Below are 15184 nucleotides of genomic sequence, written 5' to 3' on the forward strand. Positions count from 1 at the left end.
GCTGTTCAGACTATAATGACATTTTAAAGATTAAGATTTTAAACTCAAGGTAGGGGAATTAAATGAACAACGCCCTCCTGTGGTGATCTGTGTAAATTACATCGCTGTTCAGGATATAATGACACTTTAAAGCACTTTAAAGGTTTTAAGATTAAGATTTTAAAGTAACTCAAGGTAGAGGAGTAATGAACAACGCCCTCCTGTGGCGATCTGTGTAAATTACAAACCTTCACTTCAAATCCGCTTAATTGTTGACAGAATTCATTAAAAATGCTAATTTACAAGAAAACATGTCAGCACTTAGAGGTTTAGCACTTTAGAGAGGTTTTTGCATCTTAACCCTTCTACTGTCACCTTTCCTCCTGAGGAACACCTGACTTTACTTCAATATTTTGGATGTAAATGTTCATCGAATCGTGACAAACTATATATCTTTGGAAAGGTCTAAGCCTCTAGAATACAGATATTTTCAGTGTTTTATAAAATAAATTATGTAGGGAGAGTAATTGATTCATTTATGATAAGAGTGCGCCTAAAACATTGATAATCCTACTATATGTCACATGTCACCTTAAATTGTCTTCTTTAAAACAAGAGCAAGATTAGGCTTCTAGACCAAAAAATGCCAGAGTTATATTCATTTGAAGTGCAAATCAACTTCTCACCCCCCCCCACTCAAAAGGGTGACAGTTATTTAACTCATATTTAAATTTACATAAGGAAAAGTAGAAAAAACACAGTAATAGTTAAGACCTATTGGGGTGGTTTCCCAGACAGCAATTAGAATAAGCAAGAACTAGACCTTAGTTTAATTAGGAAATATAACTAGTTTTAACAAACCCTACTAAAAACATTTCCTGTGTGCATTTTCAGGCAAAACAAAGAGCACTGATGTATTTTAAGATATGTCACTGGAAGATGTTTTCAGTTTGGACAGCTCGATTATTGAAAACGGTATGTGTAGAAGAGAGTCCTGTTGTTGAAACTAGTGAAGTGTTTATGGTATATAGTTTTTAACGACAAATGAAGCTAATGTAATAACATGTAAAATTTTATTTACTGCTTTATTTATTGTTAATTCTACATTTTAGTGTTCAATGTTTTCGATGAATTGAGAGTTTTATTGATGAAATTAATTGTTGTTGTTAATGTACATCACAAGTTTAAAAAGTACCAAGCCTCTTAAAAGGTTTAAAACAGATCATTTGAGAATTATTTTCACATGCAAGCTCCCTGTCCTGGTTTCTAGATCCACCTGATTTGCATTGGTAAACACAAGCAGGGGTTTCAGGAAGATGACACAGGACAGGGTAGAGAGAGCTGGTTTATTTAAGGAGGATATAAACATACACAGTGATTGAACTGCATGAACAGAGTAAGGACTTTTACCTGAATATGACAAAAATCATCTTAGCTCAAAGACAAACTACCCGTGTTTCACACAAGATTATGATTTAATCGCACACTGACATTCAAATGCACACACATTCAGGGATCTGCAGGGCATAATAAAGCTAACGCACATATATTCCAGATTGTTTTGATGCTTCTAAAGGGAAAATCAACACCTTATGATGAAGTCCATAAGACGACTACTGAGAAAGAGAGCGAGAGAGACAGAAAGGGCAAGTCCAGTAGTACCGCTCGAATCATATCACTGCTTTCATTATTCGTTTTTTTGCTACTTTAAACTTAAAAGCAAACTGAAATTAAAGCAACATTACAAACCCTTAACCCTCCCCGTATTACAGCTCATGATCCCCCCCACGCACACAAACCCATGAGACACAATCCAATAAAGGGCATTTGCACTATATCAAATCCAAATTAAACAAAATATGTCATCTCTAGAAAAATCTTCATTCTTGTATGTAAATATGTTAAGAAGAGCTCCAGTCAGTGACACCTGAAATTGCACTTGTGCATTCAGCAGAGCAGCGAGTCTCAGCTCTTCTCCGATTTGTTTTTGCGAATGCGTTTGTATTTGTCCACGTACGCCTTCACCAGGTTGGCCACCTTATCAGAGTTCACCTCTCCACTCTTGCTGTGGCACACCTGAGGGAATAACATGAACATTACCATATACAGACTTAAAATTACAGGAAAACACAGTAATTCTTCCTCCTGACCAGCAGAAGCCAACAAACCAGAATAATAAATCATTTGCCTTATAACAAGTTACAATTTTGTTATTAAACAGCTCTTGGAATGCTTGATTTTGATTGGTTGGTCACAACCCCACATAACAACCGCTCAAACCACTAATAACACTTACCTTTTCCACAGCTTTGCGTACAATCTCTTTATATTCCTCTTTGTTAATTTCATTCTTTTGATAATATGGCTTAATTGCTGCTTTGACCTCACTGACGGCACGCTCCTGAATCTGCAACTTCTGTTTGAAAATGAAATTCGTTTTAAAAAGCGAGACACTTTAAAGAAGCAAAACTTTACTTTAATGCGCACACTGACCTTCTCTTTCTTTGAACTGTCAGCATGGGCCTTACTATGAGAGGTGGGCTGGGGGGTGGTAGACGATGGTTGGGCAACACTAAGTGTCCCTGTGGGGTGATGCAGGGAGGCACCCACTTTGGTTGGCATGGGTTTGAAAGAAGGTTTGCCTGGGGCCGAGAAGTTAGGCATCACCTGCTGTAAAACATATGCGTCACTAATGGAGAGTATCACTAAACAAAGAGACAAAAAACACATGCAAAGTTGTGGCTACCTGTGGCATGTGGCCTTCGTTGGGTGCAGTGAAGCCCCCTTGTTGCACAGGTGGAGGCGGTGGGGGTGGCGGTGGCAGCCCCTGTACAGCAATGGTTGGGACCTGAAGGAGAGGTCCAGCTGGGTGCAGATGTACTGATACAGGAGGAGGCATGCCGAACTGAGCAGGCTGCAGGCCTGGAGCAGGAGCTCTGGGGACCAAAGGTGCCATGGGGTAACGGAGGACCCCTACCATGCCCAACTGATGGGGCATCAGGGCAGGCAAGGGTTGGGGGACAGCCTCTGTGGATAGTGGGGCCTTTGGTTCATTCTGAGGGGGATCTGAAATATGGAAGTGGACATGCGGTTGTGTTATTCAATGCAAAACCTTTTACTCCTAAAACATCATCACATTAATATCAAAACCATTTAAAGTCTCCCTGTAGCCAATAATTTTTTCATTTAAAATGCATTTTTGAGCATCATAATAGCAAAAGCATATGAAGAGTTTGGTTTCAAAACGCAATAAACACCATTAAAAAAAAAGTTATCGTTAAAATCAGTATTGTATCTGGTCAGTATTAAAAAGTAAATTCTTTATTTTACGCAAAATCCAGTGTCCACAGTGTTATTCTGTTAATTTTTCTCCCTTTTTTCCAAAAAGCAATAAACGCCACTCCTCCTTTTCTGCAGAAAGCAATAAATCCGCTCAACAAATCAGAGCACACCATTCCACGCAATGTAAACAACACTGGCGGCGCGTTGAATACACACAGAATCCTAGTTTTTCTCATCTACCTTGTACTTCGTGACCAACAAACAAACAAAAACAAAATAATACTTTGCTTGCATCGCTAAACCTGTGATAATTTTCAGGCAGTGCGTAATATCATTGTGCCGCCTGCAGCCATGTTACGGCAGCAAAGTCCTTGATTATTACGCCAGAATAAGAGTGTAGTTCCTAGCCTATAAGTGGGACTTAGTTGAATGTAACACCCTAAAAGATTTATTATTGTATAGTAATATTAGCATTATGTGGTGTTAAAAATGTGGTTTTGCAAGATTCACCGTAGTTTACACATAACTGTATATACATTTTTGGATGAAGACAGACCTGCTTGTTTCGAGACACCAGGCGCACTTTGATCCTCCTCTTGTCTGTTCCAGACGTTGCTGCTGCCTCTGTCCCTGCGCGAGTAGTAGTTCTGAACATCAGCAGGAAGAGTCCGACGCACGGCCCAGCTCGATGCCGACGACCACCCTGAACGATCCACTGCCGAATCAGAGCCCTCTGGCTCTTTTCTTTTTGTTCCAACTCTGTTTTCGTTAAACCGATTGTATGAATCCGTGTTATTAGCTGTCCCTGAGAAAGAAGTACGTTGCCTCCAATTTTCTCCTTGTTCCCCCTGCTGGTTGGATGGCCAGTGTGCACCTCTGCCACGTCCTGCCGAACGCTGACCCTGCTCAACATTCCAGCCACCCCGTGACCAGGACTCTGCAGGTGGATCAACCACACTTTCATCTCGCCTTTGCTCACGTCCTCTGGTTTCAGTATCCGTCCAAGTCCTCACCCAGTCTGGGTTCTCATTTCTGCCTCGATCTGGCGATGCTTCGTGGAAGTTGCCGTTGTTAGATGAATTAGGCTCTCTTCCTGTGAAATTACTAGGTATCTCTGAATTGTTCCTCCAGCTGGAATTGCGGAAACCTCTTTCACCACCTCCAGCCTGCCAACCGTCGCCACCCCAAGACTCCCTTTTCCGAGGAGAGTGTCCGCTGTGGTCCACGCGCTCCGGAGAGGGGCTCCTGCGTCCAGTCCGGTTTCTGGTTCTGGACCTCGAACGACTTCGACTGCATCGCCTGCGACTCCGCTCTCTACTACGACTGCGTTCTCTGCTATGGTTCGGTCTACCATCTTGGTCATCCTCTTGTTGCTCACGGCTCCTTGATGTGGATCGGGTTTTGGTGCTTCTATCTCGTGATCTTGATCTGCGTGACCCTTCACTTCTAGACTCCTTGCTAGAAGACCAGGTTGTCGTAGGTGAATGAAAGCGAGACCTGCGTGATCGCCCATCCCTCTTGTCTGAGCCTTTCGGCTCCTTACACGATTCAGACTTGTGCACAGGCTCTTGACTGGGCCGCTGGGGCACGTTGACGCTGGAATCCATCTCAACTGCAGCATGGTCTTCATTCACGGACGCAGGTGAATCACACTCCATGGGAATGAGGTCAGTGTTGTCTTGATGGGTTCCTGCATTAGTGTCCAAAGTCTCTAACGAGGTGGCATTCACTTGTGGGAGTTGTTGATCTGATGGACCGGTGCTCTGATCCAGAAGGTTGGGAGACTCCGAAGGAAAGCTGCTAGACTCTTGTGTGAGACCTTCATCTGTGTTTTCTGCTGTGGTCTCAGATTCAGGTTCCAAGTCAGTGATCTTGTTTGAAGTGTATGATGTTGGTTCAACATTTTGAGAACCAAGCTTTAGCAGGTCTGCACCAAAAGAAGGTGGACTGTCTATCTCCTTTGATGCTTGAACTTCATCACATTTTGTCATGACACCGGGTGAAAGTTCCTGATTGTCTTCATGATCAACAGTATTCATGCTGGCCTTTTCCTCTATTGTGGTAGTTTCTTTTTCAGGGCTATTAGCATCAGTGGAAACACATTCATTCTCATCAGGACTCTTCTCATTCGCCTTCTCCATCTTCTGCTCTGGATCTGCTGGTTCTGGATCATTATTGGCTTGATCAGAACTCTCATCTTCTTTAGGTTCCTGGTCTGCTTCAGTTTCTTCTGATTCTTCTTCCTTTAATACTTCATCATCTTCATGATTCTCAGGCTCAGATTTCTGTTCCTCTTCTTGTCTCTCCACTGGATCATCTTTTGTCTTCACTCTTTGATTGCTCTCTTGCTGGCCCTCGCTCGAAGAAGCACTGGATTCGTTTTGTGATGTAGTTGAATGGTTGGTGGAAGAGGACGTATCTGAATCTGTTGTCTGGGATTGTTCAGCAGCAGTATCCTCTGTCTCGGAGCGACTGTGCCGAGAGGAGCGTCTTGTCGGAACAGCTTCTGCTGGTTTTGCTGAGCTCTTTGACCCAGAACCTCTGCTACCCTTTCTCTCCTCACCTTTGGGGCATGTGACGGCACAAACTCTGCCGAAAGGAACTGAGAAACGCAGAACAAGATATGTGAGGAATGTAAAAACACAATCCATATATAACGCTGTATTGAATGGTATTTTAAAGTGATCCCTCACCTGAGTTTTCTGACAGCATAAGATTGAGAGACGCAGAGACAGCTGACAGAAGCAGGTGTGAACGCAGCGACACCCTAAATATAACCAGTAAGCAAAACCTCTTACAAGTTTTTTATTATTTACATAGTAATTTAAACTTGGATAAAACCAAACAAAATCAAAGATTAAATAAAACTATTTAAAGATTATTCGTTTTCGCCATCTCATTGAAACTGAAAATAGTTTTTCAAATACAAAAACCGTGACAGAAATATCTTGACATTGACATGTTTCTCACCCAATTACACCTATTGAGGGGGCAGGTGCAGAGGCAGGTAACCATCGGGATTTCCTCTGCAATCTCCTCCACTGGATGTCATCCGACAACTCCTCACAAAGCTCGACAGATTCAGTTCTACAACAACAAACGGAAAACTAACATAAACAAACTGCAAAAACAAACAAGACACTTGATGTTTCAACACTTAACAACTTTATGTAAAAAAGGAAACGCGTTAGCGCATGCTTACATGATATGAGTCACAGTACCGACTGTCGCCCCCTGTTGGCTGGGCAGTGATGAGTGAAAATGTTGAGAGCGCTGGAGAGCATGACATGAGTCTCCAATCATCTGCATGATAAAGAGCTGGATTATATGACGCTTAACTTTTATGAATATTACTAAACAAAGAATAAACAGTGCAGGACTAACCTTTCTGTTTTTATTCACAAATGCTTCCGAGTGACCTGTTAATGAGTTCAAAACTATTAATTTCATGAAAGGTTTCTGTAAAGATCTACTTCAGCTGTTTTGTTTGACAAGATCTGCTTATAACATTTCACCGCTTCAGCTGTCTTTGCGGTGTGAATCTCATCAAATCAAAACAATGTGACGACTGGGATCAAGACATTTTACAAACAAAAGTCATAATGGTTTAAAATGTGATCGTGGGTGTGTCAGTTTAAGAGTCTGTGGGGCAACTGTGTAGCACAAATATTAGTAGTCCGACCCGAACCAATGGCAAACTGTAAACGGCACCGACAGGTCTGGATCAAAGAAAATGGAACTACCGCAAGCCACAGGATGTCGCAAGCGCTCTTAGCAAACAGAGGGGGGTTGAAAAAGGACTCAATACACACGCGAGATAGTTCGGGTCTTATCGGGTTCATTTGGCAAAAACACATTCATTTTAAATCACCTGAGACCAGAGGCCGCTAATATAATACCCAACCCGTGTCCGAGGCACATGTGAAACTTTTACTGGGCGTTCACACCAGACACGGTAGAGGCGGAAAGCGCGGGTGATTTACATGTTAAGTAACTGCAAAGACACGATTAGGCATCTTACGGCACGAATGGTGCGGAACTTTGAGCATTGCCGCGGGAAACGCGCGAGTTCAAAAATCTGAGTCACAGAAGCCCCTCCCATTATGCGACTTTTCCGTGTGAATGTCTCTAATGACTAGAATTTCACGCGCGAATGAAGCGAGTAAATTCAAAATGTTCAAGCGTCCAACTACGTGCGATTAGCGTATTTTTGCCGCCTCTACCGCGCTGTTGTGAACGCACCATTAGAGCCTTTTTACACCTGGTCACTTCATGCGTTTTTCTGATCGGAAAGCTAAGTGAGAAAAAAGCTCAGGTTGGACCTCCGGTTTTCGGATCCAAGTGGCCCTGTGAAGACCTCTAGTTAGCGTTAACAGCTAAATAGAAAAAGAAATGCACATCCCCAACTAATATACAGATTTAAAATTTTACTAAATTATTAGGCCTGCCAAAATTAAAATGTTAACCTTCATTAGACAATTCTCAACAAGTGAAATAGTGAATTATCATAGCAGTTTGTTACACATTATTATACAGCATTTACTCTGCCGTTAATAAATAACATTAAAGAGCACCTATTTTATTGCTAAAAAACAATGTTATTTTGTGTATTTGGTGTAATACAATGTGTTTGTGTGATTTATGGTTAAAAAAACACATTATTTCCACATACTGTACATTTTTGTAGCTCCAGATTTCACTCTCTTCCTGTAATGTACAGATTTGAAAAGCTTCGTGTCCCACCCTGGCCAGCTAATCTGTACTTTGTGACTGGACTGAATACCTGTGACGTCAGCTGGAAACGTAATGCTCCTTACCATGTTTGAAAGATTCGTTTGCTAAGGGGCGTGCACACCAAAGCTTTTACGGCTGTGACCTGCGCATATTTTCAAATGTTTCCAATGGAAGCTTGGCGTTGTTCAAATAAGCCAGCAGCTAGCGTTTTTTCCGCGTTGAAAACCGGACCTCGTGGTTTTTCAGCGCTGAGCGTCGATAGTTGACAGATATTCAACTTTGGGTGAAAACCTCTGCTCGTCAATGTCAGTGTTATACCGTCCAATCACAGTGGAGGAGGGGCAGGACAAATATCACAACAACCAACCGGCTCACAGCTCAAGTATCACTGCTACCAAAGCATTCGGCTGAAGAAAGCTGGCGCTCAGCTGAAAAAACAGCTGGCAATCAGTGTCCTCCAGGCGTTTTCAGCCACGTTTAAAAGCTTTGGTGTGCACGCCCCCTAACAGGAGTTAACTTTCAGGCTTTAAGTCCGAAGCGGGAGGAATTATGATATGTCGGACTTGTCTACATCATCAATCCCAAGGAGTAAACTGTTGCCTACAATCTGTGCGTTTGTTGTAGTCCAAGAAAAAAGATTTACGTTGGAGACGATAACTCGCGTAATCGTTTACTTTGGGGTTTGTACCTTTTGCATATCACACTTTGCTCTCTCTTTACACACTTACACACCAAAGGAAATTTAAAATGTGAATCGGACAAAAGGTGCTCTTTAACAAATATCTAGTTTAATAAATATCTGTTTCAGATTGTTGTTTACATAAAACAAACTATATTTACGTCTGTAACGCACAACTAGATATTCTCAAATAATATAATGTTTTAATCAATACCATGCGTCAGATGCTAACAAGAGAGCTTAGGTTTTAATCTAAATTATTCTTGAAACACTGAATTCTCAATTCAAATGAAACTCACTTCACAAACAAAACAATCAAAAATTGGCCAATAATACTTACATTTTCGATTGTGGCGTTTCTGTTTGGCATTAAGTTTTTTCTTTTGCAGTCTCTTGGTTTCTTCGGTCTCTTCTCTGTAAGCATCACAATGAAATGCAGAAACATTCAGATGAATAAGTAAACTAAACAAACACAAGCACACACACGCACACAGTGTGATGGCACTTACACAGAGACATGACACATCTTTTGAGCGTCTTGACCACTGCACATGTGCGACTCTGACAGCTGGGTCACTTTCACAGGAAGCTGAAAGAGAGAAACCTTTAAATTAGCTTTAAATCCCTTTAGAGTGACATCCAGAACATCAGACGGGCATCTGACCTTGATGCACTGCTGCGAGGAGCCCTGCAGGTAGATCATTCTGATGGGTCTGCGATCCACTGGGCAGGACTGAACCATCTGTAACCAGCCACACGCAATAAGCTTTTAATCGTAGTGCACACAGTTTACTGTATGCATTTCATCTGAATGAATCAATTAATCATAAGTGTGATTTGATAGGTGTGATATTGTGAATTGGGGAGGCCCTGACCTGCGCCCAGCGGAGAATACAGGCAGAGCAGTAAACATGCGAGCAGCCGTCCGGTACCGCTCTATCTGCCCGCCTGGGTTGGTTCAGACAGATAGGACAGCGATGGGCTGCCTCATCCTCCAAACTTTGTCCACCTGAGAACACACAAAAATTACAATAAACTTTCGGGTCCATCAGAAACAACCACAGATACTCAAATGACTTAAATGCAGTAAAGAGAGAGTGAACAACTCAGCTGTTTAGGTAGAAACACAAACTGGTGAAAGTCAAACCTCACTCACCCTTTCCTGGCCCCTCTTGCATCTTTGGCTCCAGGTCACAGCTGCTCTGAGACTAGATTTAAAAAAAGAAAACAAAGAACCCCCCTACATAATGTAGTAGTGTAAGCTTCTATTTAAATACAATAAGAAATCATTAATCATTTTGTAACTCGGTCACTGTGTCTTAATTCAGTCGCTTTATTTACTCTTCAACAACACAGCTGAAGTTTGGGCTACCTGAGGTAAAACAGAGCCATTTTAACACTTTATACTCACTAAATTCAATCTAATAAGAACGATTATTGCGGGTAACACTTTGTGAAACATATATTTTGCTCTGTAAAAGTGTTTACAGGCAGTGTTTACTAGTTTACACTCTTGTTTATCAGTGTGACGCGGCTAGCCGTGTTAGCATCTGCTGTCATCCACACACACTCACCTCCGCGCGCTTACCGCCACAGGCCTCAGGTCATATACGAGCACGCAGCACGCTCGTCAGCACAAAAACACGCACTTTTCGCGAACTTTCATCGGCACTTGTGCTTGTAATAACTGTAGATTTAAAGCCGTCCGGCCACATGTGGGTCAGAGGCTGCAGTTTCGCCTCTTCAACGCGGAGCGTCGCTGCAGCGCGGCATGCCGGGAGACTTCCTGCGTCATCACGTCGGGAATAAAGTTCACGGAAATGAAAATCGGTAGAAGGGCTTATGCGACTTCATACTACTGCAATTACAAATATATACACAAGAGGGCGCCGATTTTACTCTTCAGGTAGTGACATTACACACAAGTAATAAGATATTAAAATATGACGGATTAAATAAAAGATTACAGAGAATGTGTCTTTCAAACACAAATAAAAGTGTCAAACCTAACAAACATCACTACAAGAATGAGAGAAATTAAAAATATTTAATTTAAATTAATTAATATGCTATATTATTGGACAAAACGTTGTTCTTTAAGCTGTATGATATTATAATTTGTTTGCGTCAAACTTGGCGGGGGGGTTGTTGTAGAGTATATATCACATTGTACAGTTTTGCTGCATAAAAATAAATAAAAATATATCTATTTCGCATTATCCTTTTTTATTTTATTATTATTTAGGGCATTATTCCTACATTGTAAACAATATTTAAACAATCCTTATAATTGTACACATAATATTTTTAAAAAAGTAAAAACAGAATATAATTTAAAGAAAAAAGAAAAAGAACATAACATAAAAAATAAGGAGGGATCACGTCATTGTCCATCAACATCTGGCCAATAGGAGATGACGCCCAACAGTTTGCTCCTCCCCCTTGGTAATCTTTTCCCGTTAATTTGTCTCTCCCCCAAATTATTTCTGCATTTAAATGTTATTTGACCTCGCCGTTTGTTATCTAATCAACTGTATTATCATGTGTTTATATGTAATTATTGATGTCATTTGTAAAATGATTGTTTTTCTGTTCAAAGCCCTCGCTGTTTTTACATTTTTTAAATTATAATATTGTATTTTCATGCCATCCATTTAAATGTCCAGCAGAGGACACTGTTGTGTATAATAAATGCAAAATGAGCCAATCATACATTCAATCGGCTTTAATCAATTAAAGAGCACCTATTTCATTGCTAAAAAACAATGTTATTTTGTGTATTTGGCATAATACAATGTGTTCGCGTGGTTTATGGTAAAAAAAAACACACATTATTTTCCACATACCATACATTTTTGTGGCTCCAGCTTTCACTCTCTTCCTGAAACGCACAGATTTGAAAGCGGTGTCCCTGATTTGTCAGCTAATCTGGGGTGCGTTTCCCAAAAGCATCCTCGCCAACCTGTCAGCAACTTGGCTGGCACTGGGAAATTGCATTGCAACCAACAAAGTTGCTAACTTAGTTAGTAACAATGCTTTTGGGAAACGCACCCCTATACGTCGTGATTGGCCCGAATACTTCTGATGTCAGCCAGAAACATGACGCTCCTTAACATGTTTAAAAGATTCGGTTGCTAACAGGAGTTAACTTGCAGGCTCTGAAGTGGAAGGAATTTTGATAATGTTGGTCTTCTCTTCATGACTAATCCCAGGAAGTAAACTGTTGCCTACAATCTGTGTGTTTGTTGTAGTCCAAGAAAAGAGATTTAAGTTGGAGATGATAATTGTTTACTTTGGGGTTTTTACCTTTTGCATATCGTTAACATGTACTAATACACACTTACACACCAAAGGAAATTTAAAAACGAGAATAGTACAATATGTGCTCTTTAATTTTCAGCAATATAAAAATCATGATTTATTTTTACTTGGTAAGAAATAGTACAGGCATGTCAATATAGTGGGTTTGATGTCTCATTTATGACCATTTTCAGTGACACTATTATATTTGGCAGATTAAGACATGAAAATCAAATCTAGAACATCTATAATCTATAAAAATCTATAGCTTATCTTTATAAAAGAGAAAAATTACACATGGATTGAATATCCTGAAACTTCATTAGATATTAATTACATAATATACACGGTTTCATTGAAACAAGAGCGTAACATTGGCAGGAATGGCCTCTTGTACATGAGGACTGTTACCCCTCGAAGGTCTGCAGTTTAGTAGTAGTAGTAGTAGTAGTATGTTTGTGTGTGTCGGGCCTGACCAATAAGCCAAAACAAGCCAACCTCTCAGTTAAACAACATTCAAGTCCAATGAGGAGGGCCTAATCAGATACCAGACACACTGAGTAATATATGAGAAGACTACAGTTCTACAGCCATTTCATATTTTAGACATACTGAGCAAAATTGAGAACAAAAAACAATAATAAAATAGCAGCATATATACACTTCAATTTGTGCTATTTACACATATGTACAGTATATAAATATAGTAAAATGAAAAAATATATATATATATAAATATAGTAAAGTGAAATAGCATTTAAAAAGGCTGTAGCTAAAATGCCATCATTTGACTTATCGTGATTAACATTAACCAATATATATGAATTTATTTGAACTCCAAGACATTTTGAAGATTATATTTTCTTAAATAGGGTTCACAAATTAACAGTAAAATCATATTGACTTTGACGTACCAACAGCTGATGAACCGTTACTTGGATTTGAAATACATTTACAGTAAATTGGTGCTGTAACTTCAGATCAGCTTTTGTCCATTAGTAGATTTAAACAACAGTAACAAACCTTTTCAAAGCAAAAAGACATTTTCACATTTGCTGATTGGTCAAGCGGTCTTCCACATACCAACATCAAGGTACAAACTGATGTCAAACACAAAGCTGCACTCGCGTGCCGTACCCATCTTCCTGTCAGTCATAGATGACATGTCCACTAGTGGCCACTGCCGGTGTCCTCAGAAACTCCGGCATTGTGGATCCAGTCCAAAATAATCAAAGTAATACTACCGATCATAACAAAGAAGCCTGTGATCAGGAACAAAAGTGCCTGCACAGAAGAGATTACAGTAAATATATGAAGTATTTTTGGCAGAATTCAATATTTATCTGGGCATTTATGTATTTGCTCGAATGGTGAAGGTGGATCTTTTCTTACCGAGATCTTTTGAACAGACTTCATAGACTCTTTCTTCACCAGTTTGATGTAGAAGGCAGACGGCAGGATGAAGATCAGCATGACCGCAGCAGATGCACCTGCAGGCAGATAAAACATTTGCGTCAGACACTTTGCTGCATGTGCCGTAAAGCAGGATGTCATCCAATCCAGTCTTCACTTACCAATAAATCCAAAAATGTCTCTGATGTTGTGGACAAAGATGACCAGAATGTTTACGCAGACAAGCAGGCCGACGGTAATGGAGATGTGACGGGGCCAGCTGAAGTTTTTAGTTGCGCCAGTCAGGTGGTTGACTGAGGTACGAATCTATAAACAAAAACAAGGTTTTGCTCAGTATGTTGTCCTAATTCTTCAGATGGAATCAGAGAAAATAACTTAAATACTCACAGGGAAAAGAACCACAGGCACAGTTAAGGTCACAGCGACCAAAACAGCAAAACGCACAACCATAAGCACAATATCAAAATCGTAGACCCTGGAGTAAGTGTGAAGGAGCTCAGATTCGACAGCCTCTGTAAAATAAAGCACAATCATGTTTAGACTCTTGCTATGGCCACACAACGTAATAACACAAAATCAGGATCATATTATACATAATGCTCTTTATTCACTCAGTGAATTTTAAGGATGATGTGTGTAGGTTATTTTGGAGTTTAACCCTTTCAAAAAAATTTCCTTTTAGTGGCGAGTTTGTAGAAATGTTTGTTTTCCTTGACCAGGAACAGCTTGATTGAGAAATTTGCCAGGTTACATAACATTTCCCATCATTCAGGTAAACACATTAAACACATGATGTTCTAATCGTGTCAGACAAACAGCTAAACGGCTCTCAGTCCTTCTCAGATATATATCTGACCAATCAGAGCGCTTTATCTGACACACCTCCCGTGATGACAAACACACCCTGACCTGGAACTTTAAATACATCGTAGGGTTCAGCTAATAAACGTGAATGAATGAATGTCTTCCAACCCTGTCCTGGAGCCTTTACTATTAATCTAACACACCCGATTTACTAGAAAAGTGTGCGTCTCACATATTTTTGATGTGTGTGCATGTGTGTTTTAAATGCTTACCGTTGAAGGTCAGATATCCAAAGAGAGCAGCCAGTAGATACATAACAAACATTCCCAGAAATGACACATTTGCCACATTCTGCATCTTCTGTCTGGAACGACTGTAAACAAACAGGTAATGTTAGCTTGCTTTTTTATGTAGGGCAACAAATGCTTGATTTGCTTAATTACTGAATAAGAGATATAAGAGATTTTTATAAACACATTTGAGAGGTAACCAATGTTTTTATGGCTTGTACTCACTCTTTGAGTTCCTGGTACATGGGCAGAATTGCCGGGTGGCAGACAAATGCAAATGTCAGAATGGGCACCGCATACACAGTCTGTGATCAAACACCAGCCATTAGACACACACACGTAAACACAAATGCAAATCTATAACAATGTGAATCTTAGCTCTCGTACCTGTGAGTTGAAGACAAAGTATTTGGGTTTGCAGCAGTCGTCCTCTGTGGTGTTGGGTTTAGACACAGAGCTGTTCACTGTGATGTTAATAAGGGTTTCAGGTAGAGGACACGGGATCTGGATTAATTCATTACATTTATATAGCGCTTTTCCAGTGCTCAAAGCGCTTTACATATGAATGGGGGAATCTCCTCAACCACCACCAATGTGCAGCATCCACCTGGATGATGCGACGGCAGCCATATTGCGCCAGAACGCCCACCACACACCAGCTTATTAGTGGAGAGAAGATAGAGTGATATAGCCAATTAGTAAG

The 15184-nt window shown here is 40.5% G+C and overlaps 2 protein-coding genes across 4 annotated transcripts; both read right to left on the bottom strand.

The window, feature by feature from the left end:
- Positions 1-1306: 1306 nt before the first annotated feature.
- Positions 1307-10470, bottom strand: scaf11 (SR-related CTD-associated factor 11). 3 transcript variants are annotated; one of them, XM_055190391.2, is made up of 15 exons: positions 10249-10470; positions 9831-9882; positions 9550-9683; positions 9339-9416; positions 9184-9263; positions 9015-9088; positions 6646-6680; positions 6464-6564; positions 6232-6348; positions 5955-6028; positions 3818-5863; positions 2726-3045; positions 2473-2646; positions 2276-2395; positions 1307-2055 (listed from the first exon to the last, which is right to left on the bottom strand). In XM_055190391.2, exons 2-15 carry the CDS (start codon positions 9850-9852, stop codon positions 1945-1947), a joined length of 3486 nt encoding a protein of 1161 aa, XP_055046366.2. In that variant the 5' UTR covers positions 9853-9882; positions 10249-10470; the 3' UTR covers positions 1307-1944. The 3 variants fall into 3 exon arrangements, with proteins under 3 accessions (XP_055046366.2, XP_055046365.2, XP_055046364.2); XM_055190390.2 differs by having other exon boundaries at positions 2473-2649; positions 9831-9914; XM_055190389.2 differs by having other exon boundaries at positions 2473-2649; positions 10249-10469.
- A 1665-nt stretch (positions 10471-12135) lies between these two features.
- LOC129432187 (sodium-coupled neutral amino acid symporter 2-like) lies at positions 12136-14989 on the bottom strand. Its single transcript, XM_073864590.1, has 7 exons — positions 14869-14989; positions 14707-14786; positions 14464-14564; positions 13775-13899; positions 13549-13693; positions 13367-13464; positions 12136-13258 (listed from the first exon to the last, which is right to left on the bottom strand). Exons 2-7 carry the CDS (start codon positions 14724-14726, stop codon positions 13145-13147), a joined length of 603 nt encoding a protein of 200 aa, XP_073720691.1. The 5' UTR covers positions 14727-14786; positions 14869-14989; the 3' UTR covers positions 12136-13144.
- Positions 14990-15184: the final 195 nt, after the last annotated feature.

Source organism: Misgurnus anguillicaudatus, chromosome 1 (assembly GCF_027580225.2).
Source record: "Misgurnus anguillicaudatus chromosome 1, ASM2758022v2, whole genome shotgun sequence".
NCBI lineage: Eukaryota > Metazoa > Chordata > Actinopteri > Cypriniformes > Cobitidae > Misgurnus > Misgurnus anguillicaudatus.

Excerpts from the sequence above, each read along its gene's own strand:
- scaf11 (XM_055190390.2), bottom strand. The coding sequence starts at position 9,852 with ATGCAAGAGGGGCCAGGAAAGG. Across the intron at positions 2,650-2,725 it reads ACGAAGGCCACATGCCACAG|CAGGTGATGCCTAACTTCTC; the intron begins GTAGCCACAACT and ends TATGTTTTACAG. Across the intron at positions 2,056-2,275 it reads TACGCAAAGCTGTGGAAAAG|GTGTGCCACAGCAAGAGTGG; the intron begins GTAAGTGTTATT and ends TTATTCCCTCAG.
- LOC129432187 (XM_073864590.1), bottom strand. The coding sequence starts at position 14,726 with ATGTACCAGGAACTCAAAGA. Across the intron at positions 13,900-14,463 it reads TGGATATCTGACCTTCAACG|AGGCTGTCGAATCTGAGCTC; the intron begins GTAAGCATTTAA and ends TTTATTTTACAG. Across the intron at positions 13,259-13,366 it reads AGTCTGTTCAAAAGATCTCG|GCACTTTTGTTCCTGATCAC; the intron begins GTAAGAAAAGAT and ends TCTTCTGTGCAG.